Here is a 24,779-nt window from a genome sequence, read left to right as displayed (position 1 = left end):
GATCGCTTTGCTTTCTTTTTTCTTTTCTTTTTTTACCGCTGACAGAAGCTGCGTCAAGTCACACTGAGCAACACCGGAAATGATACGACATTTTTCAACTAAAAATAATGTTTCCGCTCCACTCGAAGCACGGCGAGGCTAGCGTTCAACAAGAGAGCACTTTATTTTGAAAGTTTGAACCCAAACGTGCTTTTTCATTCATGTGTGTTTGACATCAACGTGACTGCAGGTCGGGACGGCGTGAGAGTAGCCTACAGCACGCTTCCACTCAGGACAAGTTTGTGGAACTGAGTTGAAGTTCACTCGGATATCTGCTGCTGCCTTTTATTTCCAATTAGCCTCCGTCCGTCCGTCCCCCCGTCCACCCCCCCCCCCTCCCTCTGCACGCTCTTGCTTGTTGATGACAAACGTGTTGCCTCAACTCGCGGTCGGTCGGTTGGTTAACTAGTCTGCTGCTGTCAAACTGTCGTTGACATGGATTGGTTGCGCCGACGACGGACGGACTGAAACGTTTTGGGAATCACCATCACTCGAGAAGACGGACCCAATTGCAGTAACTTTATTTTTAAACAAGTTGTCATTAACTTTTTTTTTTTTTTGTTGAGCTAAAGACATGCAGAAGTTCAACTCCACCGGTACACACAGCAACACGCTGCCCCGGGACGCGGAGCTCCAGCTGCGGTTAGCGGACGGTGGAGGGGCCGGGGACGGAATGGAGAACGGCGGTGGGAAGCACTTCCACTCCGGGTCCGAGGAGGAGAGCTCGTTTTGCACCAAGAGCAAGATGCTTGTCGGTCTGGATCTATTATGCCTTATTGTCGGTAAGAACATGTGCATTCACGTCTTTTTTAAATCCACGGTTATAATCTACAGCTGTTGGTGTTATTACGGGGCGAATGCACTGAAGAACACTTCATCACTTGCCGTTTTGAAGTTTTGCATGTACAATAAGCATGTTTGCAAAGGACCCCCACACACACACACTTATGTCATGTTGGTCTGTTGATTGCACGCGCGTGTGTGTGTCAACACGCGATCACATCAAGCCTTTGGAGGTTAAACTAAGTTGGCTTCCGGGAGGGGAAACGCATCGCATGGGGAGTTGTACAAGTTAACCCGCAGAAGCATATTTTTCCAGAAGTCAAATGGAAACCGTTCAAACGGGCTGAAAAGTTCCAGCTCGGGCGGGTGGGAGGAGAGGGGAGGGGAGGGGAGGGAGGGGGGGGGGGGGGGTCTCAGCTGGCAGGAGCAGTTTTCCCGGGAATTCATCTGTTCTCATGGTAACTCCCAAGGTTCCCGGGAGAAGGACGTGGGAATTGGGATAAAAAACATGCTTGTGTTCCCGTGCCCAAAATTGCCTCCGTCCACTGAGCTCTTTGGCCTCTCTTAACTGCAGCATCAGGCCTGACTGCAGCCACACATGATGAAGGTTTTACAGGCTTATGATTCAATAAAATGAACCACCAGTTTTCACAAAGAGATTTAGAAACCTCAGTAACAACATGGGGAGATAAGCTCGGAGGCGACTGGCATAACCATAATAAAGGAGTGGTTCTCCATAATAACATTTTACTAATGGAATCTACTTGACAGGGGATTTGAAAAGCTAGGTTTTGTTCATGAAGTAATCAATGAAATGTTTCTTTGCTTTTACATTAGCTGTCTATTTATAAAATGGTGAAACTAAAGACTATTTTCTATCACAATTTGACTATTTTTTCATATTCTGTATAATCAGAATCCCAAACCTAAAGGTTTTTTAACATAACATGGAGGAAAACAAGCTTGAAAATGTACTATTTTCACTTTAAACAATATATAGATGAGCAATCACTTTCAAGTTGATCATAATCAGCAAACTCGGTCACATGCCGAGGCCTCGCTGTGATAAGATTTGGTCAAACTGTATCACGGTTTGAATCAATATAGAGCAGCATAATATCCATTATGTATAGTTTGGATTACCACAGTTTGGGTTGAGACTTGATATGATCACAATTACACATCCCCTCATTGCGCCCTCATAGTTAATACATTACTGTAACAGCGAGGTTGAACTTATCTTCAGCAGAACAAGTCTCACAAATGTGGCAAGACAAAAATAATTCACAACACCGCATTCACAAGTTCATAAAGTTGAGCTTAAATGTCACTAACATGCAGGCAGCATATTATTGATGCACGGTAGTTTTGTTCATGTTGTGCTTGGCAGAACTAATTCACGTGTTTAGAAGTTCAAACTACAGACTCTTATTATAAGAGGATTTCATGTGTATCAGAACAATGTTTTGGAGGAACAGGAACAATATTTCTCTCTTAAATAATGTGGGAACAAAATGGTAATACTCCATTGGAATACCAGAACCCCATAATTGTACTGGACTCTTTCAGGGACTCAAAGGTAAAAGCGTGACTTTCCTCCTCCATGGAGTCTAGTGGGGGAAAGCCTGCCCGAGGTTGTAGGCTACTACCTGCTGTACTGGCCTGCGATGTTCGCTGATGCGCGAGGTTGTATCATTTCGTCGGTTTGAGGTCGTCATCTCACATGACTCTGATAGGGAAGGGATCACCAGTGTTTGTCGTGTGAGTGGTTATTCGGACTGAGTGTAAATACGGGAGAGGTGGAACCTGTCCAGGCAGACTGACAGGTCTCAGCCTCGTTGGCAGTTAAAGCAGAGGAAGCACGGCAGCAGGCAAACAACGACAAGCGCGAGGCAGTCCGTTGTTTTTAACCCCTGCAGGTATGCTATTATAGCTGTTCACTCACCACTCTTCTCAGCAGCTTTGTTTCGTGTTTAGGAAGTGGCTAGAGCGACCCGGCATCAGTCAGCACCGCAGAGGAAATGGTCTTTCTCAGTTCTCCTCGCAGAGCACGCCACTTGCTTTTCTCCCGAAAAAACTGCGTGCCCCGATTCCTCCTATCCCCCCCTCTGACTAGATTACAACACTGACACTGAGTCACTGAGCCTCCAGCTGCTCGCAGCTGAGAAGATTTAGAGAGTCACTTAGTCTAGTGACTAAGGTTAAAAGGAATTCACCTTCTTGCAACCTCAAAAGTTCTGGCTTGATTTGATTGGTGGATGCGTTTCCATTTTCATGCTATGCTTTTCAACATTATAAAAGGTGTAATGTTGATTGGAAAAGAAGATAAGACAGAAAGAGTGCTTTGCAAGTTTTATCAAGCGCAATAAACTGTGAAAAGGAGTTATCAGCTCAGATCAATAGACTTCCAGTTAATCATCACGTGTGGTGAATTGTTTGCACTGAAATGAGAGCCTAATATTTAATGATACAGCACAGTATAATGCATTAACACACCCGTCCTTGTTACTGGGAGATCTAATGATTGATGAGATTACTTACAGATGTCTGGCTGCATCCTGCCCGTCTCTGCTCTGTTAACCGCCGTGTCAGTTATCTGTTGAAGCCTGACCTTGACTCATCTGTGGGCATTCGGCGGTGAATGCCATCACTTAGAGGAGATGAATTGAGCCCTTTATTTAGCTAAACCCGCTTATCTCTGACTAACCCACTTTTCCCTTAAAAATGCCATCATCAGATTCCCGCAGACAGTTGACCCGCCGGCATTATTCCTCCTGTTAAAGGGGCTCATTCACTACTGTAACTGTGGAATTTCACCCTGAAGCCTGCTCATTATGCTATCAGCTGAAGAGGGATTCCACTGTCATCTGAGGTTTTCACAGCCTCTCCGTGTGTTCCAGTGTTTACTTCACATTTTAAAGCGGCGGCATAAAGTTAGTGCAGCGCTGCATTGTGAATAAACTCTAATGTGTCTGCTGTGGAATGCTGGGATATCGATGACGCTAACTGAGGCTTTGACTCAGGTTACCCGATCAGACTCTTACTCAACGCTTGTCTGGCATTGTTGTTCTCCAGCGTTGTTTATGGCGCTGCTCTCTGACACGCATCATGACGGATGCTGCACCGAGATGGATCGCTCTGGTTCAGCTCAGTGTCAGTATCTTCCACGCAAGCTGCAGAGTGCAAGTGTTTGCTTGTGTGTCCTAAGTGTGTGCAAGCATTCCTGGTGGGACTGGCGGGGTTTGACAGACCTGTCCGCGCCCCGTGGCTGCATCCAAGATCTAGCGTCCAGCCACCCAGAGGTCAGGAGGTGTCGGGTGTTTGTCATATCTGGAAAGCATGCAGGGACAGGCCTCCCAGCCTGCACTGCTGTTTCCCTCCTGCACAGGTGGCCCTTGCTCTGTCATCACCTCCAATAAAGCCAGTTATTGCCTCCGTTGAGAGTAATTGGTAAATGATTGGAAGTGGCACCTGAAAACCCACCGTTAGCTTATACAGCTTAGTGGTTAAGACATTATGGTTGCCGCTAGGCATGACCTTCTTGTGGAGGTTAATTGTAAAATTGTTTCACTCTTGATATGCACAAGATGTTAGGCCGGGTTAGAATAATACAAAAAGGGGCGGAAAAAAAAATGTTAATAAACTGTTTTAAAACAAGAAAATGATAAAATTCAGTCGTAAAAACAGAACTAGCTTTTGGATCAGATAGAAAGTGAAAACTGGAATCAGTTAATCATTGTTAAGTGTATATTTTTGTTCAAGACGTGAAGCAGCATGCCAGCAAGGGAAGGACGGTATCTACCCAAGTGATCAGAACTCGGAAAAGGCTCCCTCCTCTCAGCTTATCTCTTCTTTTTCATTTTTCTTTTGCCTGCGTCTCCCTTTCTCCTCCTTTCTTCAGACAAACTATTTTGAGACTGAAGGTGTTCCAGCAATGCAGCGAGGTGTGTGTGTGTGTGTTTTACGTCTGCGTGTGTGTGTTTTGGGCGGGCGGCGGTTTTATAATTCCTGCCTCTGTTCTTTTGGCAGAGAAAGCTGCCAAGTGAGTGAGACAGCAAGAGGCCAACGCGTCACAGCATGTCGGTGTGTGTACAGGGCCAGGAATATTAAATTGTCTCCTGTGTGTGTGTGTGTGTGTGTGTGTGTGTGTGTATTGATGCGTGTGTGCGTGCTTATGAGTGAAAGTGCGGGTGCGTTGGTATTTGTGTGTATGCGTCATCGCGGATGCTTTACGCGGACACCCTACTACAGCTGCCATGTGCGCACTGTTTGTTGACAAATTTGCCGGTCCTGTTTTGCTGAGCGTCTTAGCGCCCTGATCAAACACGCTCTGAAGTTATGGAACACACTGGCGTCACTCTGCGACGGACAGATGGAGAGCCATTAAAGATGGCTCAGTCAAATCATTAGTCGGTGGAAAAAGTGATTTCTCTCTCTCTCTCTACCTCTCTCTCTCGTTAGTGTACAAGTGCACCTCTTCCCCATTTGACAGCGCTGCAGAGGTTCAGGAATCCATTAGCTGCACCCTCCCTGAGACAGACTATATGGGCACATGGACTCTGCTGTCAATACGTCCACCTTTCCTCCATTAGCTCACCAGAGCCTGCTCAGGCCTTAGAAATGTCTCAGTTGCCTGAAGGCTGAGGGGCAAGTAAGGGCCCGAATGAGTGAACAGCCCCGGGGTGGGAGAGTAGAGTGAGGGCTTAGAAGGGGTAGGAGATCTACAGTAGGGGTCAGAGGTCAGACCCAGGGGCGCCTGAGGGACCTTTTCCGCAGCTGTCTGTTTATGTCCCATAGTGAGGAAGTAGCGCTGAGAAGGATCGACGGTTCAGACAGCAAATAGCTTCAAATGTGCTTTTAACGAGGCAGCTGCAATCTTCTCCTCGATGGCGGTTTCGTAAGTGCTCACGGTGGTCCATAGGTATTAGCCGTAATGAGTGAACAAAGATGTGCATAGTGCTCTTAACCTCAGTGCTCATTAGCTAGAATGGATTTTGTTTGCAGAGGCTCCCCATCGAAGTATCTAGCTGAATCCGAATACAGCCTGTTGCTTCGCCTTTCAGTCGGTCTGAACTAATGACTCGTGCTCTTCTGTCTTTACCCCCCTATAAGGAGACAGCCCCCTCTTGGCGCCACGGCATTGTTACCCATCATCAGCACCATTTTATCATTGTGTCACATTTCACCTGCTGGAGCCTTCCCTTCCTTCATTCTCTCAAGCGTCCCTCTGAAGTTGTTCCAGCTGCATGTCCCCCCCCCCCCCAAACCAAAACACGCTGACAAAACAGCCCTTGACTCTTGCCATTCATACAGAGCTACCACAATCAGGCTGCGTCGTGCCAAATACCTCCCCTGCAGTCTCGACCACAGCCCTGTGTCGTTCTCACATTGCAGACTGCCAGCCCCTCGTCTCTCTACTACGCACACCCTAACCTTCACACCGCAAAATAAAACACCAGAGAGCTCCTTTTTTAAAGCGTCCCAGGTACATACCAGAGTGGCGGGTCCTTTTATGTTCCTGCTGATTCAGACAGGCAGACAGACAGCCCACTTCAGACCTCACCACTCTTGCCCTGAACTCCAGAGCCGGGCTCCAGGAAGCGGGTCAGTGAAGTGTGGAGAGAACAGAAGCAGCTGTGGGAAGCATGTCTCCACTGGCCAGCTGTAACAGTAACAGAGAGAGAGAGGGGCACGCTAGAGCTCTCCTGGTGGAAGGTGAAGCAACACGAAAGGCAGTTGGTAGAAACATTTCTTTTAGTTCACGCACATTTCTTTTTTTGACTTTGCACATCAAATGTGCCACGATAAATGAAGCCGTGGGTGTCTACTTAAAGAGGTTGCACGGAGTCCAGCAGCAGGAGATGCTGGTGACAGCAGATGGTTAACAAAGATCCAAGACTGTCGGGGCTCCTCAGTCCCTCTTTGTTCTTCGCCGATTACTTCGCTGATCTTTGTGCTGCCATCGGGGCAGACAAAACAGATGAGTCCCTCAGAACAATCCAGCTAATTATGGAAAAAAGGAAAATGTGTGTGTGTGTGCAGGGGGAGCCAAGCGTTATGATGAATCCCACTGCGTTTCTTCGTAAGACACGCCCTGTGAAGCATTCAGGCTCTAGGATTGGCCGTGTTTACCGAGGTATCGGTAACCTGCGGGTCTTATGCCCTGTCCCACGGGCTATCCTGACCCTAACCACTCGAGGTCAATGCCTAACCTCAATCAATCGTCGCCTCTGCCTCAGCTATGCAGGGCGGGTCTTGCCAAGAAATGCAGTGGGATTCATAATGACACTCGCCCTTATCCCACCTCTCCTACCTGGATTGGCCACCACGGATGAACAGGAAGAACCACCTCCTAGGTGATACGCGCACAACACTTTGATTTGTGGCAGTTTATGGCTGCCAATCATAACCGCAGCCTTGGTGCGGATGACATCACCTCCTGTTCAAGTGTTACCTGCCTGAGAATAGAACAGTCTGTCCGTGCGTGTGTGTGTGTCTCCCTTTGTTCTTTTGTGTGCTCCAGCGTGTGTGATGGTGCATAAAGTCCCTAATCGGACTTCCTCTTCAAACAAAGACTTTTCTTTTTATATATCAGGTGAAACTTAAAAGACGCAGCTTTGCCCTTAAAGTACCCGACTCCAACTGATTAGATGAAAGAACAGATCAAGGCTGGCTCATGTGGCGACAGCTTTATGCAGTTTAAGTCATTATTGCACAAATAATTGTACAAGCCCACCCGGCCCAACTGGAGACTGCTATTTATGAGCATGTTAGGAAGGCCGTCACGCTGCTTCTTGTAATGCCGTTACCGGGGATTATCACGCTCGCAAAGATTCCAATTACGACACTGCAGGGTTCAGTTCACCAGCTTACTATTTTATTTTGACTTGTAGGTAAACAAGCAGCTTAAAATTTAGCTGGGAAACGTTTGGCACATGCAAGCTGTTGAGGGGCCCAGCGAGGGTGGACCACCCCTGAAGGGGGCTGTAGCAAGCTGGGCTGCAGCCCAGGCTCAGCCTGGTCCTAAACCTGCAGGCCAAATGGACCTGTGTTGACAGGTTACTCACTAATTGTCTGTCCTCCAGTTCTATCAAAGGGCAAATAGAACGAGCGCCCGCACAGTCAAACATTATTGGATGTGATGAAGCGGTACGATCATTACTGTGGCTTAGATATAGCTTCAGGCTGAGTGTCATGCTAATCTATGAGGATGCACAGGCTGTTTGTCTGACAGCAGCAGCATCCCCAACTCATTTAGGTCTGTGATAATGAGCCAGTTTGTCTCAATGCATTTAGGATTGCTCGGTTTTTTCCTTCTCGGTGCTGGTGGGTTTTTTGGTGGTTTGTTTGGTTGTCTGTTAGTCTGTGTGGTTGTGGATTTGGTTTGTTTGCATCCCAGTGTGGTTTTTATGTGTGTGTGTGTGTGTGTGTGTGTGTGTTGTGGATATTCTGCTGGTTGACGTGGGGTCGTGTTTACAGAGCGGGTCCCAGCAGAGCCCAGATCTCTGACCCTCACATTCCAGAACCACCACTAATCGCCTCCGTCTGCTGTTCTCTGTAGAGAAAGCCCTGCCGCATCTCTCTTGGCTCCATCTCTCCCCAGTTTTCTCTCACCCCCAAAATGTGTCCATTTTTCGAGCCTCCTGGCCATGCATTTCAGCCTAGATCGAGCGACATGATGAATAATCGTCTTCAATCACTTTCTCCATAGGTTTCTTTTCTTCAACTTCTTGCTTTTGGTTGTTGTTGTTCTCCTCTCACAGTGAGCTCATTCTGGGCTGTGGTCATAGATGTGTAAATTAGAACCAGAAGAGTTTCTCAGAGTTGAGGCACATATCCCCTCGGCTCTCATTCCTCCTCTTCTCCTCCCTCCCTCTTTCTCGTCTTTCCCCCTTCTTTCTTTCTGTCCCCTTTTGACTATTTGAAAGCATTCCTGCGCTGAGTGTCAGGCCCAGCGAGCAGCACATTTTGGCCCGGCTGTGTGAGCCGACCCGCTCCTCCGCCTCCTTTCGGGTCCCCTCGCAGGCCTTCCTGGCCTGCCTCTCTTTTGAGCATGTATTGACCAGGTGCTAAGGTTTGCTCACAGCTGCCTGACAGATGATGTGAGGGCCTCTGTGGAGTGTTTTCATGTCTTGTTGTGAAAACTGTTTTAGTGTAGTTGTAAAGCAGATACGGTTGACTGTGACACAGGAGCTTGTAATTTGTACAGGATTGTGCGGATACTGAGTGTTTGTGCATGTGGTTTCTATCGTCGTCGCTTTGTGTTTTATTTATTGTACGGCACTGAGAGTTTGTGACACGGGTTGAGTGGATTTATTTTATTGAGAAGCTTTGCACACATCTTTGCCACAGTGGAGTGATCTTTCGGTTCACGGCCATTAGTTCTGAGTCTGTCCGTGGACTTCGTGCAATAATGGGAAAACGACACAAGCCATCAGCACTGGCGGGTCTGAGGTCATAAAATATGCTGCTATCTGGCACAGCACTTCATGGATCCCATTAGACATCCATATGTGTTGAAAATGATCCCTTAAAAAGTCCATGTTCCGACTGTAACCGCAGCGTGTTTGGCCCTTAATGGAGAATCCGTCCATTACATCGCTGTCGGTGCAGCTCAATATTGATTATTGAGAGAGCACTGTCCGTATTGAGGAATCGGATGAGGACACAGAGAGAGCCTGTTAATGGGTGGTATGGAAAGCAATATTTGCCACAAAATTCACCGTGTTACAGCCAAAGCGGTTCATTATTGGCAGAATAAATGTCAAATGCTGTAAGTGGAACGTTTGAGAAACACCGACAACACCCAGAAATACGATCCAAAAACAAACTTCATGAGAAAAGGCAGCATGTGTATATATGGCTTTTAAAGCCATGTCATCCCTACATTAATAGCTGCATTGCCCACTTTTTAGCACAACAAACTGTCTTTGCTTTACTCATCAGCTCACACACATTTCTTTCTCTCCATATGAGGAGATGTTACCTGTTTCCTTTCTTTCTTCTTTGCGTTTCCACCTTCTGCTGCTCCGGTCCGCACCTCGGTCCGCACTTCTCTCTTTCTCGACTGTTTTTTCAGGGGCAACCTATTTGAAATGTAATGTGTATTATATTATACCCAAATGGAACAAAAAAATCCATACCCACTCAATTTGAACCAGAGATGAACCAGACCACATCTCTGCAGGTCTCCACCAAGGTATGATACACACAGATAAGAGGATTACGATTAGATTAGGAGACCTGAGGGCAGTGTTTTGCAAGGGGGGGGGGGCAAGAAAAGAACCAGGAAACTCTCATTCAGGACATTCACTATTCTAAATTAACTTTGAAAAAAAACACTTCCCCAAAGTATTTATTGAATACTCCAATCTTAGCTAATATAAACAGATATGCAATGTACATTAAGAACATCTTTTTGTATAACAAACAATCTACAATCTAGGATTTGACTACAACATGAATAGCAGGGTTATTTTAATGGATTGCATGAGATGATATCCCCAATAAACTCACTTATTTTATTAAGGCTCCCCTTGAATTACATGTACGTGAGCTGGCTTGTATCAGTGTTTTGTCTTTCTGCTAGGGCAGCTTGACTTTGACTACGGAGGTCACTAACATACTTTTGACTCCAGTATAACATTCTTAATGAGCACACAGCTGATAACAGTTGCCTCCTCATGTGTTTTCTGCGCAGATAGCCTCAAACCTATAGATTATTTCCTTGTTAACCCTTGTTAACCCTTTATGTTAACCCTTTAACTGATAAAGGGTTAACAAGTTCATTAATAAAACTAAAACAAAGTTGATGTGGAGAAATCTTAAACTGGCCATAGTGATGTTCATGCCCTGTTTTTTGTGAGTCAATAATTGTTGATTTACTGTGCTTCAAGATTAGTTTGCGTGCCATTCTTTGTGTTTGTGTGCTGTCCCTTCTGCTTGACTTTGAGTGTGTATCCAGTGCACTACACAGTCACGTAGTCGGAGAGATTCCCTGGCAGGAGCAGTGTTTTTTTGGCCTGGGTTGCGTTCCAGCCAACCAGCAGGCCTGGGAGGACAGGAAGAGGCACAGAGGTTAATGATTAGTCCCATGTTCTCTCTGCATTCCATGGGGTGACGAGGGGACATGGGATAGAAATGGCACGGAGCAACTGAGCAGGCTGTTACAGGGCTATCATAACACCGAATAAAAGCTGTGATGCTATGTGGTCTCCCATTTCTGGGAAACACGCGGTTTCCCGTTTTGCAGTTTTTGCACAACTTTTACTCAGTGGACTTTCCCCATCAGGCTGTGAGGTTTGTTTGCTTAAGCGTGTCAGACCTTGACCCACTTTCACCTGAAACTGAGCTCTTTTAATTAGTGACCAGCCAGGAAACGTAGCCAACACATTTGCGGGACAATTGTTAATGTAATATTAAACGGATTGAACTGAAAGGTCGAAGAAACACACCGTCATTGTTACAAAGAAAAAAATACCGAGCTGTTCCTACAGTGGGTTTATTGTCCTTTTTTGGCACACTGAACTTTCCCTCTTATCTTCTTCCTCCTTCCTCATCTTAATTCTCCACTGTCATGCCCATCTCCTCGTCTGTCTGTCTCTGTCATCTCTCCGTCTCCCTGCTCCACTGATGGAAGCAGCTATTCGAGGAATGCTTCAACCCCTGGGAATCTGGAAATCATGTCACCAGATGACTGATGTTCTTTAAAGCTGCTCCCCCGATGCTCCTTTGAGGCCACCTTTTATGTTGGCCGTCTGCACCGGCTATCTCCGTGATCGTTGCTGCACAGACCACATGCTCACGCGCATTCATCAAGCCATCGTTTTCTTTCTCCCCCAACATCTCATCAGCCTCCATCCCATTCTTTGCATGCGAGTTGAAGGCAGTGACTCCGTACGACCGAGGCTTCTTCTGTGGAGACCCCAGCATCACCTATCCCGTCGACCCCAAAGAGGCCGTCCCTGACGTCCTGCTCATCGCTGGTGGCATAGCCATCACTGGTCTAACGGTAAGACAGTAATAGCCGTTAAGTATTGACGCAGTGAGTTCAAGTTGTCATCTATGTATTGTGTAATGGAGCATGTGTTTGCTTTAAGACTAAAACAAAAATACCGTTCCAGCATTTGTACAGCTCTGCTGTTTGACTTATGTTAATCAGATTCTCTTGTCTTACTTCCTTCTCAGATCGCTCTGGGCGAATGCTACCGGGTGCGTTATCGAGGCGCTCACTCGCGGGCCTTTGTCCGAAACTGCTACGTGTCGTGTCTCTACAAGGAGCTGGGAAGCTTCCTGTTTGGTTGCTGTGTGGGTCAGTCCCTCACCAATATGGCCAAGCTAAGTGTGGGGCGCCTGCGACCCAACTTCCTCGATGTCTGTAACATCAATTATGCGTCCATCAACTGCACTCCGGGCAGCTACGTGGCCACGGTCACCTGCCCGCAGCCTAATGTGAAGATGGTGGAGGAAGCAAGGTGCGTGTGTGTGTGTGCGTGCATGTTTATGCTCTGGACTGATTTTGGTTTGTTGACTAAGGGCGGGGTATACATTAGCTCGAGTCATGCAGTTAATGTGTAACCTTCAGCATCTTTTATTGATCTTTCTCTTTCAGGAAGTCTTTTTTTTCCGGCCATGCTTCCTTTGCAATGTACACCATGCTCTACTTGGCAGTAAGTCACATTGGCTTTTAAATACACACACACACACACGCACACACACACACGATACACATATGGAATGTTTGCTTCACATTCACCTGAACTTGTGTTGTGTAATTACAGTATTTGGTACTGTGTTTACAATGTTGAGGGAATATTACAACTGTCAGTTTCATTTCACTTACGAGAGACAACACCAATCCCTAGCGGCCAGGAACACTGTGTGCAACTATCAACTAGATAAGCTAATTAAACATGCACAAACACATGTGCTGTTAAATATATTCACACTTCCTGATCGTGACGGAGGAGATCTTTGAGAGCAGCAATTCCCCAAAGGCATTCTGCTCCAAGCTGAAAGAGCTGGAGAGACAGAGAGGAGGAGAGAGACAGAGAGGAGGGGGGGGGGGGGGTTCGAGTTAGAGAATAAGGGAGAATGTTTTTCCACAGGGAACATGAATAGATGAAGAGGTTGCGCAGACAGAGGAGGCCTTGTTGTGGGTCTCATTTAGAGGAGGGGGGTGGAAGGCTGAATATGCCTGCTGAGAGATCGACAGGCTTCTTTCAGTAAGAGACACCCTCTAAACCCCCCCCCCCATCTCTTCATCTTTCTCTCACACTGCACTGCCCAGTAGTCATGGGCGCACTGTGGGAGAGAAACGACAGTTAGATGGAGACAAAAGCACATTATTAACCATGAAATGTCCACATTCCTCATGTAGTCCCCCTCATTAACCCTGAAATTATAGTAATACATGAAACATTGTGTTGCGTATAGCTACAATTAACTAAATGAAGGGAGGATGTTGCCGTGCAAAATTCAAAGAGGATCAAAATAAAATCACTGCCTCTCCTATTTGCATTTGTGTACTATAGAAGTCCAAATGAAAAGCAGCTCCTTTCCAACCACAAAGAGACAAACAAGGATGAGTAAGAGACTGAATAAGAGGAATGAAAGGGTACTGAAGTGGTGTGAGAAAAAACGAGGGCCTCGGTGTTCGTTAGCCCTGTTCCTCCTGTTCCTCTCCACATCTCACTCCGTTGTTTCTCCACACACACGCACACACACACACACACACTGCAGGTACAAACACACAGCCTCGCATGCAAGTTTGTTTCTAGCAGACTGTAGACAACCTGGAGAGATTGTGTGAAACCTGTAGCTACATGCCACCCGGACCGTGGCCAGCTGCTAGTGTTTAAGGCAGGAACAGTGACACCTGCTCTCATTTGGTATAGGAGCGAGAGAGAGAGAGAGAGAGAGAGAAGGACCCGGTTACAGTCGGCCTCACCGCAGGAATGTAGGCCACATGCTCCCCCAGTGGTTGACGGGTCCAGACAGACCTCCAAGCCTCCTCATAAAGCGAGCCCTGCATCTGCATCGAGCTCGCCCCGTGACCCCATTTTTTTCAGACACAAACATCCATTCTATACAGCGGCGCTGAGGCAAGAGATGAGGATGAACAAAAGGAGGAAATGGGGTTGAGATAGTGTTAATGGACTCGTGCCAAGCTTCTCTTTCCCCTCTGGGAAGCAGACTGAGCGGATGTCCATGCGTTTACAGAACTTCAATTATTAGGCGTAATCTATCGGTCCAAGCACCCACATGCTTGTATTCACTTTTTTTCTGCAGTAATTATAAAGTCAGCAACCACATAATGACGGTATTTGTCCTACTTTGCAGTTCTACCTGCAGGCGCGATTGTCGTGGCGAGGAGCTCGGCTGCTGCGCCCACTAATACAGTTCCTCTTAGTGATGATCGCCATCTACACCGGCCTGAGCCGCATCTCCGAAAACCGGCACCACCCCACCGACGTCCTCACAGGCTTCATCCAAGGAGGGCTCACTGCCTACTGGGTGGTATGTGGAAAATCGCTGCTGTCTAAATAGTCCTCAGTAACAGTTATCTCTGTCTTCGCAGGATTTGTTTCTGTCTGCTCTCTGTTGACTGAGTTAGCTCAAACAATAGGCTCTCTCCCTCATTTTGCGCACTCTGATCCCTCGTGCTGTTTATAAACAGGGAATGATTGACAGCGTGTGTGGTCTGTGTATATTCCCTGACATGTTTTTGTGTCTGTGCCTACAGGCCTTCTACATCTCCTCCATGTTTAAGCCCTGCGCCCGTCCAGACCTGTCCCCCACGAACATGTCCCTGGAGAGTCCACTGTCCAGCCAGCAAACTGTCTGTTAGCAGGCACATGCAATCATTCCAGGAGAGGGAAGATAAGAGAAGACGGACTACAGAGAGTCAGGGAGAGAGTCAGATAGCGCAGGTGAGGAGCCGAGAGACGGTTTCTAAGAACGGGAACCATTCTAAGAGAAGGATACGATTAAAGAGTACAATCTAACACATTGCTCGCTCTTTCGGGGCATACTGACACACACACACACACATTCACACAGTAAGCCAATGTTCACACACACACTCACACATGTGAAATACAAGAAGCACATTTGACTGACCCGTCCAGTGAAAAGAACTGCATAGTAATATTACAGATATTTTTTTATATATGAGAAAAATAAATTTAAAAAGTCTATTTTTTCGAGAGGATTTTTAGAAGCTGCTAATGTTGATAGTTTTGGATGCCAGTGACGGAGGCATTTTGGGTCAGTGCAGTTAGTAAGCTTTCAAAGCAGAACTGGTCAATCACGGTTCTTGGGGACAGAGAGAAGGAGAAAACACCGCGGAGAACACCGCCCAGCAGCTGTGGACTGAGACCATTAGTCCTCAGATGTAAAGGGAGCTCTGTACCGAGTGATACGGAACAAGCGCTGGCTTCTGTTGTGCCACTGCTATGATCAGACTGCCCTCCATCGCTCCGACAATAACCTGAACGTAAGCAAAGAAAAGAAAAAAAAAAAACAGTATTTGAGCTGTAGAACAATGTAATCTTTCTTTTTGTGTAACCAAGGTAGTGATGGTTAGGAATCTGACCAAGTAACTTTCTCTTCCTCACCGCTACCATCTTTCTGTACTAACCACTCTGACTGTGTCTTAGAGGTCGAGGTTTGACTGAATTTTGTAACCTTTGACCTTTCCCCCCCCCCCCCCCCGAATCTCTGAGCTGCACCTTGATTTATGCCACTGTGACAGGAGAGCCGACGTGGCGGCCCCCCTGTGCATCTTTATTAATAGCACTTGAACGTACATAATGGAACCTTCTCATTATAATCAATATTATATATTTTATCACAAGTTTGAATAATCAGTGTTTATTTTTGTTCATGTAAGACTCATACACTATGTTTGTTTTTGCTACTTTTTAATGATAATTATTCAAATTGAATGTAAATAGCCATGTCATTTTATAAACCAGACAGAATTTCAAAAGTATTAGTTCCAGTTTTGGACAGTTTTTATTAAGTGTTTGTATTTACGTTTGTGTCAATCAGGTACGGAGAGTTACTATTGTATCTGTTGTAACTATTAGACTGAGCCACAGATATTATCAGAAAGCTATATTTTATGTGTTGCCAGTTATTGGTATTTGTTTGTTTTTGTCTGTGAATGCCAGAAAGGCAAAAATAACCACTGTACTCAAAAAAACCAAACCAATAAAATGAATGTTGAATGTTTTTAACTTCTTCAGTCCTCTTATTATTTTCCTCCCGGTTGTGGCTTCTCACATGCAGCAGAGTTGGTAAAGTGAACCATTTAGCCATTTGTAAGCCAGTCAGCATCCAGCTCGTATCTTCTCTTTTTAAACAGGATTCCAGACTCTGTGAGGAGGTAAGGAAATCTGAGCTGAAACAAAACGTAAACACTGCAATGATAAGTGATTTAACCTCTTTTTTTGTTTTTTGTTTGGAGGCTTCCATTCCTGTGCTCTCCTCGTTTCTTTCACTGCAGCTTTTTCCTCTCTTCTTCCGTGCTTTGCCCCTTCCCTGCACTCAGGCCTTTTTGGGTGCAGTGGAGCATAATGGGCTGTTTCAGGGGCTCACGCTACCATGGAGATACTAAGCCAGATACAGGTTGGGGTGTCTGAGGCGTTTTCTTTCATTTCTTTTTTTTCCCCTCTCCCCGATCCACTTCAAGGCTGAGAGAGAATGAAAAGCAGCCCACATCAGACAGAGAGGGCAAATGAGAGAGAGAGAGAGAGAGGGAGAGAGCTTCAGTCAGGGGTTTGTGCATAATGCTGAGGTAAAGGGGACAGACGAGCAGGTAAACTGGTCCCGTAACGACGGGAAGTAGTAATGGAGCAGTTGGCAGAACATATGGGACGGTTGGTATGGGAGAGTGAGGGTGATGGGCGTGGGGTGTCGGGGTGGGAAGGAATGTGATCCTGGTTTTTCAGGCCCGTTTTGTTTCATAATACTGTAACTAAGGAGACAAGAGTCATTCCTGAGCAGCATATATATATGCCCGTGCTTGTGTGACAGGTTCGTGTCTAGCCGTGTCTTCCGCTCTCCTTGTTATTGTGTCGTGTTTAGGTGTGTGCGACTGAGCCGTGCGAGCGTCAGGCTGCTCCCCCTGAGCTGAGCTCACACACCCTGTCAAACGTGACACCTCGTTTACACTGTGACTGGCGTCCTCCTCGCTAACCCTTTGGCCCTACCAGAAAATGAATTGGGGTCGACAAGCAGAGGCCCATCCTGTATGTCCAGATTACTGAGGTCCAGTGCAGAAGGGCCTCACTATTTACACTGCTGCGACTGTGCACACAGTAGGCACAGTAGCCCCGCGCTGCGGTCATTTAGAACGAGGGGGCTATTTGAACTCTTATCTCAACAGGTGAAAGCCATTACTCTCCACACTCTTCACTGTGAAACGGAGCTAAAGCCTCTTCCTCGTACTAAACTTTAAGGACTTCCCTGATAAGATTGCGATATTTTTTGTGGAGTTGGACAGGTGCAAAAACAGCAGGGCGGATGTTGGGGAGTGCTGATCCACATCAACACACGGGTAAGTGTGCGGCGGATTGGCACGTAGCTCACCTGCGTATCTGTGGAAAGGACACCTGGATCACAGGGTTTTTTATCCCATTGATAACGATCATCGAGGCATGTGCAGCTCCGCCAAATTCCATTTGCGAACCTCCTTCCCCCTGTTTGAAGTGATGAAACTGTCCCTTTAGATGGAGATGTGAAACATACCTCTTGGTCCTCACAAGATCCAAAATGTCTTTGTTTACGACCAAGTGAAAGCTGCTTAAGGCTGTGAATTGATTCAACTGCGAAGAGGAAAAGAAATGTCCTTGCAAATGAATTTTTGTCAAGTGAGAGCTCTTCGCTGTGGGTCTCCAAAGCATTACAGATGTAGTCTCTGGAACTCTGCTGGCCTCTTATCCAGCTGTGGTCCAATTCTTAATAGAATTAAAAAGGATTAATGTACTCTTTAGTATGCTCAAGTTCAGGCTTGCTCTCCCAGCCTGAACTGCTATGCATATTTCTAAATCTCCCACAGTAATTACTCAGTGAATACACTGGCAGCAGCCATTAGGACTGCAAGTGGGCACATTGTGTCCTGATAGGAGTCTGTGAAAGGCATCAGTTTGCATGTTCCTGTTGGATAAATCTTCTTGCTTCCCTCGTCTTCTCTCTCTCTCTACTCTCCAGGGATTAGGATGTTTCTATAAGCCACGCTGGCTCATTGAACAAGATCAACCCCCAAAAGTGACGCACAAAGAGCTGACAGGAACTACAGGCGGACAGCAGGACAACAATCACTGCCAAATGTGGAGAGCCTGTTGTTTGTTTGTGCAGGTCTGTGATGTTTGTGCATTTCCTCACATACACGTCAGTCCAGCACATATGGTATGTTGCAGATAAGATAGTCCATATACTATCTGATGAGGACAGTTTCATTGTCCTATCTGATGAGGATAGCATCACTTGGCAAATACCAGCAGCCATGTACTCCACCGCACATACCGTTCTGGTCAGCTGAGGCTGCGTATTCTTTTTTGAAGTGTAAATATTTTTAGATGTGTGAATTACAAATAGGTTGTAGGAGCAGGAATGAGGGAGTCACATTTGAGGGATGAAAATGACTCTGTGGAAGAGTTACTCTCCGCTGCAAGATTAATAGTAGCGTCGATTTAGAGAGCACAAACTTTTCTCAGAAACTCATTTCATGTCAGCATTTTAAAAAGAACAGTAATACTTCTTTTGTCTGCTCAGGGCTGAACATTTCATTGGGAGACATATTATATTCTGTTGAAAAGCAACCGTGCCTCTCCCTGAAGGTCTTTCCTCACTGGCCTCGCATGGCGGTCATGAAAAACAGCAAATTGGGCGGAAAATATGCCACTATTTACCATCTTAGAGGTCATATTCTTGTCTTTGCAAGGGTGAGGTGTTACGGAAATACAATACAACGGCTAAAGGTTACCTGATAAGACCTGGCGCCACAATGTGAGGTGTGTTTATTTAAGTGTTGCATGTTTTAGGGTAGGGTGACCGTAGCTACCTGCAGCTTCTCTTTGTGTGAGCGCGAGGTGTTTTCGGTTAATGATCCGGCTCCTCCTCAGCTCTCACTTGTAAAACAAACCAGAAGTAAATGCATTTTCAGGCACAAGGTAAGAACTGACAGTTAAAGATTTGGTCCAGAATCACAACAAGTTAGACTTTGACATAACATTCTTCAATAAAACAAGCTTATCTACCAGAACCTAGACAAGACACGTTGTCCATAGAGATACCAAACCACTTTGTTTATATTGTGCAGGCTGAAAGATGAGAGATGTCTCGTGTGTGTGTGTGTGTGTGTGTGTGTGTGTGTGTGTGTGTGTGTGTGTGTGTGTGTGTGTGTTCATGTGTATTCCATAACCTGCAGGCTGCTGAAGGCAGACTGGAATGCAAAAACAAGATCATGGGAATAAAAACAATAGTTAGGACCTGTGAGGTGTCAGTGACGACTGCAGCGGGGAGGTGGGAGGACGATCCATGGGTTCCAAGGTCAACAAGCTAAGCCTCCCGCAACACACACACACATTCACATTTTAGTGGTAATGTAATAGTGACATGACACTCAGCCCATGTTAACAGCTCATTCATCACTGAAGCAACCCACAGTACTCAAGTGATCCTTGCGAAGTCAGACAACGTATACAAATGAGCTCGGCAGCCTTGAGATGATCTCACAAGTGAAATGTCTCGAGTAAAGTTCATCCGTGTGTTTAGTGTCTTTGCGTGTGTTTAATCTGTTTTTATCGACGTGTTTACGCGTTAAAATGTGTGTGAGCATACACATACCTGTATACACATCTGTGTTTATAAACTGTTCAAGAGGTCATAAGCTTCCCTAACACGTCCCTTTATAATGTCACTAGACTCTCACTCGCCACACTATCATACTCTCATAACGTTTTACCCTCTTTATTGTAATAAATGTGACAACACTGGTCTTATTGTGTGTGTGTGTGTGTGAGTGGGATTTGTCAAAGAGCAAAAGAAAGAATGATATTGATTGTCTGAGAGAGAATAGTGATGTGTGAATTTAGATAACGGTGTGTGGGCGGTATGGTAATGTTTGAGTTTACGTGAGAAAGAATTTGGATGTGTGTGAAATACATTATGTGTGTGATACGTACTGAAAAACAACGGGTTGATATTTGGCATTGGTATCAGTTGACAGGGTATGTTTCTAAATGGCAGTGGCACGGCCACCCTACTCACTGTACCTCGCACATGTTTAAAATAAAAACATGAATATTTGAACCTGTGTATTATTTGAATAGCTTAGTATTGAATGCACAATAACAAGGTATGTTTATACATGGCACAAGGCCCAGTTTAATATAACACACAATGTTATACAATATATATAGTCGGGGGTCCCGGCTCCATCTCTCTATCAGTTTGGGGTTCCTTGGCCTAAAAAACGCTGAAGACCCCTGCAGGTAATGCAGAAAGGGTTCTGCCTGGTTTTAAGCTTGCTCAACTGTTATTGGACTACAGAACAAAAAGGGGCGGGACTTAGCAAGCGTCGAGGCCAATGTTGAGCAACAATTGCATTTTCTTGCCTAACATTCACCAAAGTTGGAAAATGTGCCATTCATTTCCTGTTTATTATGTTTTTCCTCTTTTGAAGTATAGAGCTGTTGGCCAATGTGAGTACAACATACTATAAATATGAGTATAACATACTATAAATATGAGTATAACATACTATGTGTCTGTGTGTGGGACAGTGAAGTGCATGGTGTATGAGTGTGTCTGTGATAGTGAGGATGGTGCTGTCAGTGCAGCGCTGGTCCTAATTACAGTCCTCCCCAGGAAGCTGTTTGTATAACATGGCGAATTAAAAAACTCTTACAACACTGCAGTGCACCAGAGAGCCAATGAAACAGGCTTGTTAGAGCCCAGGAAACCGTTAAATAGAGTGCAGACCTCTCTCTCTCTTTCTGCTAATGTGTGCATGTGTGTGTTCATCCTTTCATCTTCACTTTGCCTGCATGTTAGCGTGATGATAGCTTAGAATCAATAGTTTAATGAGCATATATGCTCAAAACAGACACCTGACAATATTCCTGCAATTCCTAGAATGAGGTGAACTAGTGAGTAATTTGTGTGTAATGCTGATCCGCTAACATCACTTGCCAATGGGAGCTTGTAAAGGACAGTAAGTAAAGTACAGTAAGTAGCAGATATTATCTTTAACCACAGTAATTATTACACTATTGTTATGAAATCTGCTGCACATGCTCGTATTTTCTACTTGTATTACTTGTCTTCTAGTATCTGTTAAAATAAATGATCTTTATCATGGCACTATTGGGCAACAGGTGGACTACGGCAGCTTATTACGATGTATTGTTTGCAGGCATTTGGTGTAACTGTCAAACAATGTCAGTCTGACAGTCACGGCGGCTGGCTACCATTGTTATTAGTTCCAACCTTGGGGGGGTTGAGCTGTGGTTACCTCTGTCCTGTAATTATGTTTCTCCTTCCCCTTGGTTGTGGTGACAGATGATGCCGGCAGTGGAAAAGCCAGTGAAGGAAACCTCCTGTTGGAAGATGAGGAATGATGGCAGTGACAGGGAGACGACCTGGAACCACAGAGGTATCTACGTGTCTAGACACTGCACAGCTGTCTCCAGAACAAGCTCGCACACTGCAAAAATATAAATCCACAAATCAGTAACCGTGTCGAAAAGAATGGATAAAATAATGCAACATAACTTGTTTATTTGGTTTTTAATGAACATTATTGAATTGAACGCCATTAATTTGGTCCTAGTTATCAGTCGTGTGGTCAGCCTTGCTTCAAAGACTGGAGAGAGAATTAGTCACACACAATAGGCCTTCTTTGCAGCAGATATTTCGACTTGTTATGGCAGGACACTCACAGATGGAACAAATAACCTTAATGGTGGCTCCACTCAATTATTTGAGTGTCCCAGTAAGGTAGACCACTTCAGTGGTTATTAATTTCACCTGTGCTTCTTCATGCTGTTACATATCATACATTTCTGCTGTGCAAATGGTCCATGTTTTTACATCCGTATCAATTCAGTTTTTTAAGTTTGTTGACATGTGCATTCTTTTTGCAGTGTGCTGCTCCCCTGCTCTTTTCTGCATTCTCCTCTCTCCCAATTTTTCAGGTGAGTGCCTGATCGCCTCACTGATCCGCAGCACAACCGAACGCCAGGCTTTGTTTATTTAACAATAGGGCTCAGCCGAGTGTGAAAAGCCACAGAATGGCTGCCATAACAAAACATGACAGTGATACACATACTGACTTAACTGACATTTTACAGCGACGTAGCAACTCCCCTTTTTTTAAAATCCCTGTCCCCTAAAACGCCCCTTCATGGTATCGTAGCTGTAGGTGACAGAAAGCACAGAGAGCAGCATCAAAACAAAATGAAACACGAGGGTAATTTGATGTGAATTTCTTGCATACTTTCTCATGAGTTCACTCAGCGTGCGGTGCATGCCGGAGCCTGTACGTTCTGTACTTGTGTGTCAGGACAAATGCTGAGTTGTATTGTATGCGTATGTGCGCCTGCTTGTGTGCATTTTTACCTGTGAGGCTGCAGAAATAACAGAGGCCACGGTATAAAAAAATCCTGATTGTTTCTGAGGGATTATCCTTCACAATGCAGAGCTTTATCACAGGGCCTGGACTGCTGTAACAAGACACGCTCGCCCTGGGTTTCGCCCAGCCAAATACTAAGACATACGCCAGCAACGAATCACAGGGGGATGAAGAAATGAAGAGAGTGAAAGGAAAAGAAACACAAGGGGCGAAAACGATGGCAAAGGAGAGTGAAGAGCAGAGCGAGGGACAAAGAGATGGCAGGGGGAGAAAAAGTGGAGTGAGAGGGAAAGTGAGAGGGAAAACAAGAGAGCGGAGAGTGAAATGTACAGAGCAAGCCAGGAGTTGAACAAGTTTTAACTGGAGGCCGTGCTTCAAAACAGAGAGGTTTGTTTTCTGACAGAGATCCCTCTCAGGAGATTGAGCTGGAAAACAGATTAATAGAGGCTGTCCAAGTTGCTCTCTGATATTGCACAACATGTGCCTCAGAAGCATGTGAATAAAAGCTGCTGTGCGTTAGCTTGTGCAGTGCTTTGAGGCGGCTGTGTGTGTGTGTGTGTGTGTGTGTGTTATGGCTCACAATGTATATGATGCAGCCCCACCAAGTCGTTATACTGAAACACTGATGGGCCCTCAGGCAGAGGTTGGTCTGTTTGCAGAAACCGTCCAGTTCTTTCTTGTTTGGCTCTGTGGACGAGAGGTGTTTTTGGATTGGGTTGTTTTATTTGATTCCTTTTTATAAGACTTTCTCAGCAGGATCGGGTTGCTGTGCCCAGGCTAAGCTCTGTACAGGGGAGCTGTGGTTTTGGAAACGAGGGGGAGAGTTGGCCGCTGTGGTAGAGGGGCTTTAATATGTGTGCAGGAGGTGTAGGTCGGGTGTGGGTGTACATGTTATTGTGTGGGGCCCTGTGACTTCATATATTCACATATTCCCATGACACCTCCACTCCTAGCACTCATGAAGAATATTCTTTCAGACTTGCTAATTCGCTTTTATTAGCTGTTCATGTCTTTGGTATGTAAGTGCCATCGTGTAACCACATAGCATAATTGAATGTTTACGTATCACAGAGCTATCCAGTGGTTGAGCTGCGTGAAACCCAGACGAATGTGATAGCTGTGTACATATTTAACTATATGTGAGTAAGTATGTGTGCTGGTGTTGGTGTGCTTCCTGTGCTGGCAGCGTGTAGGTGTCTCCTTGTGATACCCAAACTGTGCCACTGGGGGTTTGGGGCTTCATACTGAGCCGCCTGGACAGGCCAAAGTGTCAGAAGCAGTCCCAGCACGATTTGCCCTTTTTGTAAACTCACTCCTCCTTTGGTCCTGCATTCTGAATGAGGGCTTATGCTTATTACCATTTTACTTGAAATCACCCCTGACTCTAAGCTTTTGCTAGCCACGGTACAATCACTTCTAAGGTTGGGGTTCAGGGGTAAAATGCCATGTAATTGCCTGTGTTGTTGCTCTCTGGCTTCATAATATAACAAGAACATTTCTTATCTGGGGGAAAAGTCTAAAGTCCTCACTGTTAAGAGTGTGAACATGGTACTTTTTTTCTTTAAAGGAGTCCCTCCTGGCCTCTATATGCTGTTTTGGTTGCGGTCGACTTTCTACCCGGTGTATTTAGAAACCGTTGTGGAGCAAACTGAAGCCAAGCAGGGCACCGACTGAGCAGCCAGAACTATTGTGTCAGAGCCACTCAGGATTCTCAGGGTGTTGCTTTGCCTCAGCTTTGACTCCACAGCTCACACGCTCTGAATGGTGCACCCAGTTTTTGTTCTAAACTGGGGTTCATAATGGTTAATTGTACAAACTTTAAGGGGGTTAATTTGGCCCTGTCCTTGTTCTTTTCATATAACAAATCTTCAACATACCAGAGCCAAAACTCTACCTTTGAAGCTCTGAGAGGAGGCCTACTGCCCTCATCCACACGGACGGAGAATGAGGGATTGAGGGGGTGGCAGCGAGACGGGAGAGCTGTTTATCTCTCATCGCCGCTCTTATGAACGGAACAAGAAGGGAAGAGTTGAGACGGATGGGGAGAGGACTTAAAAGCAGCAGAATTGTAATTATTTACCCTGAAAGTCCTGTTCAGACTGGCTGGAATTTACTCCATCTTTCAGAAGGAGACGCGTGGTGTTTGTGGGAGTGTGGGGGGCTGTGGGACATGCATGTTCGGAGCTTTGTGTGTGTTTTCAGCCTGTCCTGCGTCATCGCTGCTCTCTGTTTATGCAGGGGCTCTGTGGATATGGAGAGGGATGGTTGGATATCCAAGCCTCCCACTGTCACTTGATATCTATGGAAAATGGAT

The 24,779-nt window shown here is 45.7% G+C and overlaps 1 protein-coding gene across 1 annotated transcript; it reads left to right on the top strand.

The window, feature by feature from the left end:
- Positions 1–351: 351 nt before the first annotated feature.
- Positions 352–16,028, top strand: ppap2d (phosphatidic acid phosphatase type 2D). The gene is made up of 6 exons (XM_079177402.1): positions 352–821; positions 11,676–11,833; positions 12,010–12,296; positions 12,434–12,491; positions 14,164–14,340; positions 14,567–16,028. Exons 1-6 carry the CDS (start codon positions 614–616, stop codon positions 14,669–14,671), a joined length of 993 nt encoding a protein of 330 aa, XP_079033528.1. The 5' UTR covers positions 352–613; the 3' UTR covers positions 14,672–16,028.
- Positions 16,029–24,779: the final 8,751 nt, after the last annotated feature.

The sequence above is a fragment of the Pholis gunnellus genome (assembly GCF_910591455.1).
Source record: "Pholis gunnellus genome assembly, chromosome: 17".
Classification (NCBI taxonomy): domain Eukaryota; kingdom Metazoa; phylum Chordata; class Actinopteri; order Perciformes; family Pholidae; genus Pholis; species Pholis gunnellus.
This window is presented reverse-complemented; position numbering and strand designations above follow the sequence as displayed.

Excerpts from the sequence above, each read along its gene's own strand:
- ppap2d (XM_079177402.1), top strand. The coding sequence starts at position 614 with ATGCAGAAGTTCAACTCCACCGGTACACACAGCAACACGCTGCCCCGG. Across the intron at positions 822-11,675 it reads TCTATTATGCCTTATTGTCG|CCTCCATCCCATTCTTTGCA; the intron begins GTAAGAACATGT and ends ACATCTCATCAG. Across the intron at positions 12,492-14,163 it reads ACACCATGCTCTACTTGGCA|TTCTACCTGCAGGCGCGATT; the intron begins GTAAGTCACATT and ends CCTACTTTGCAG.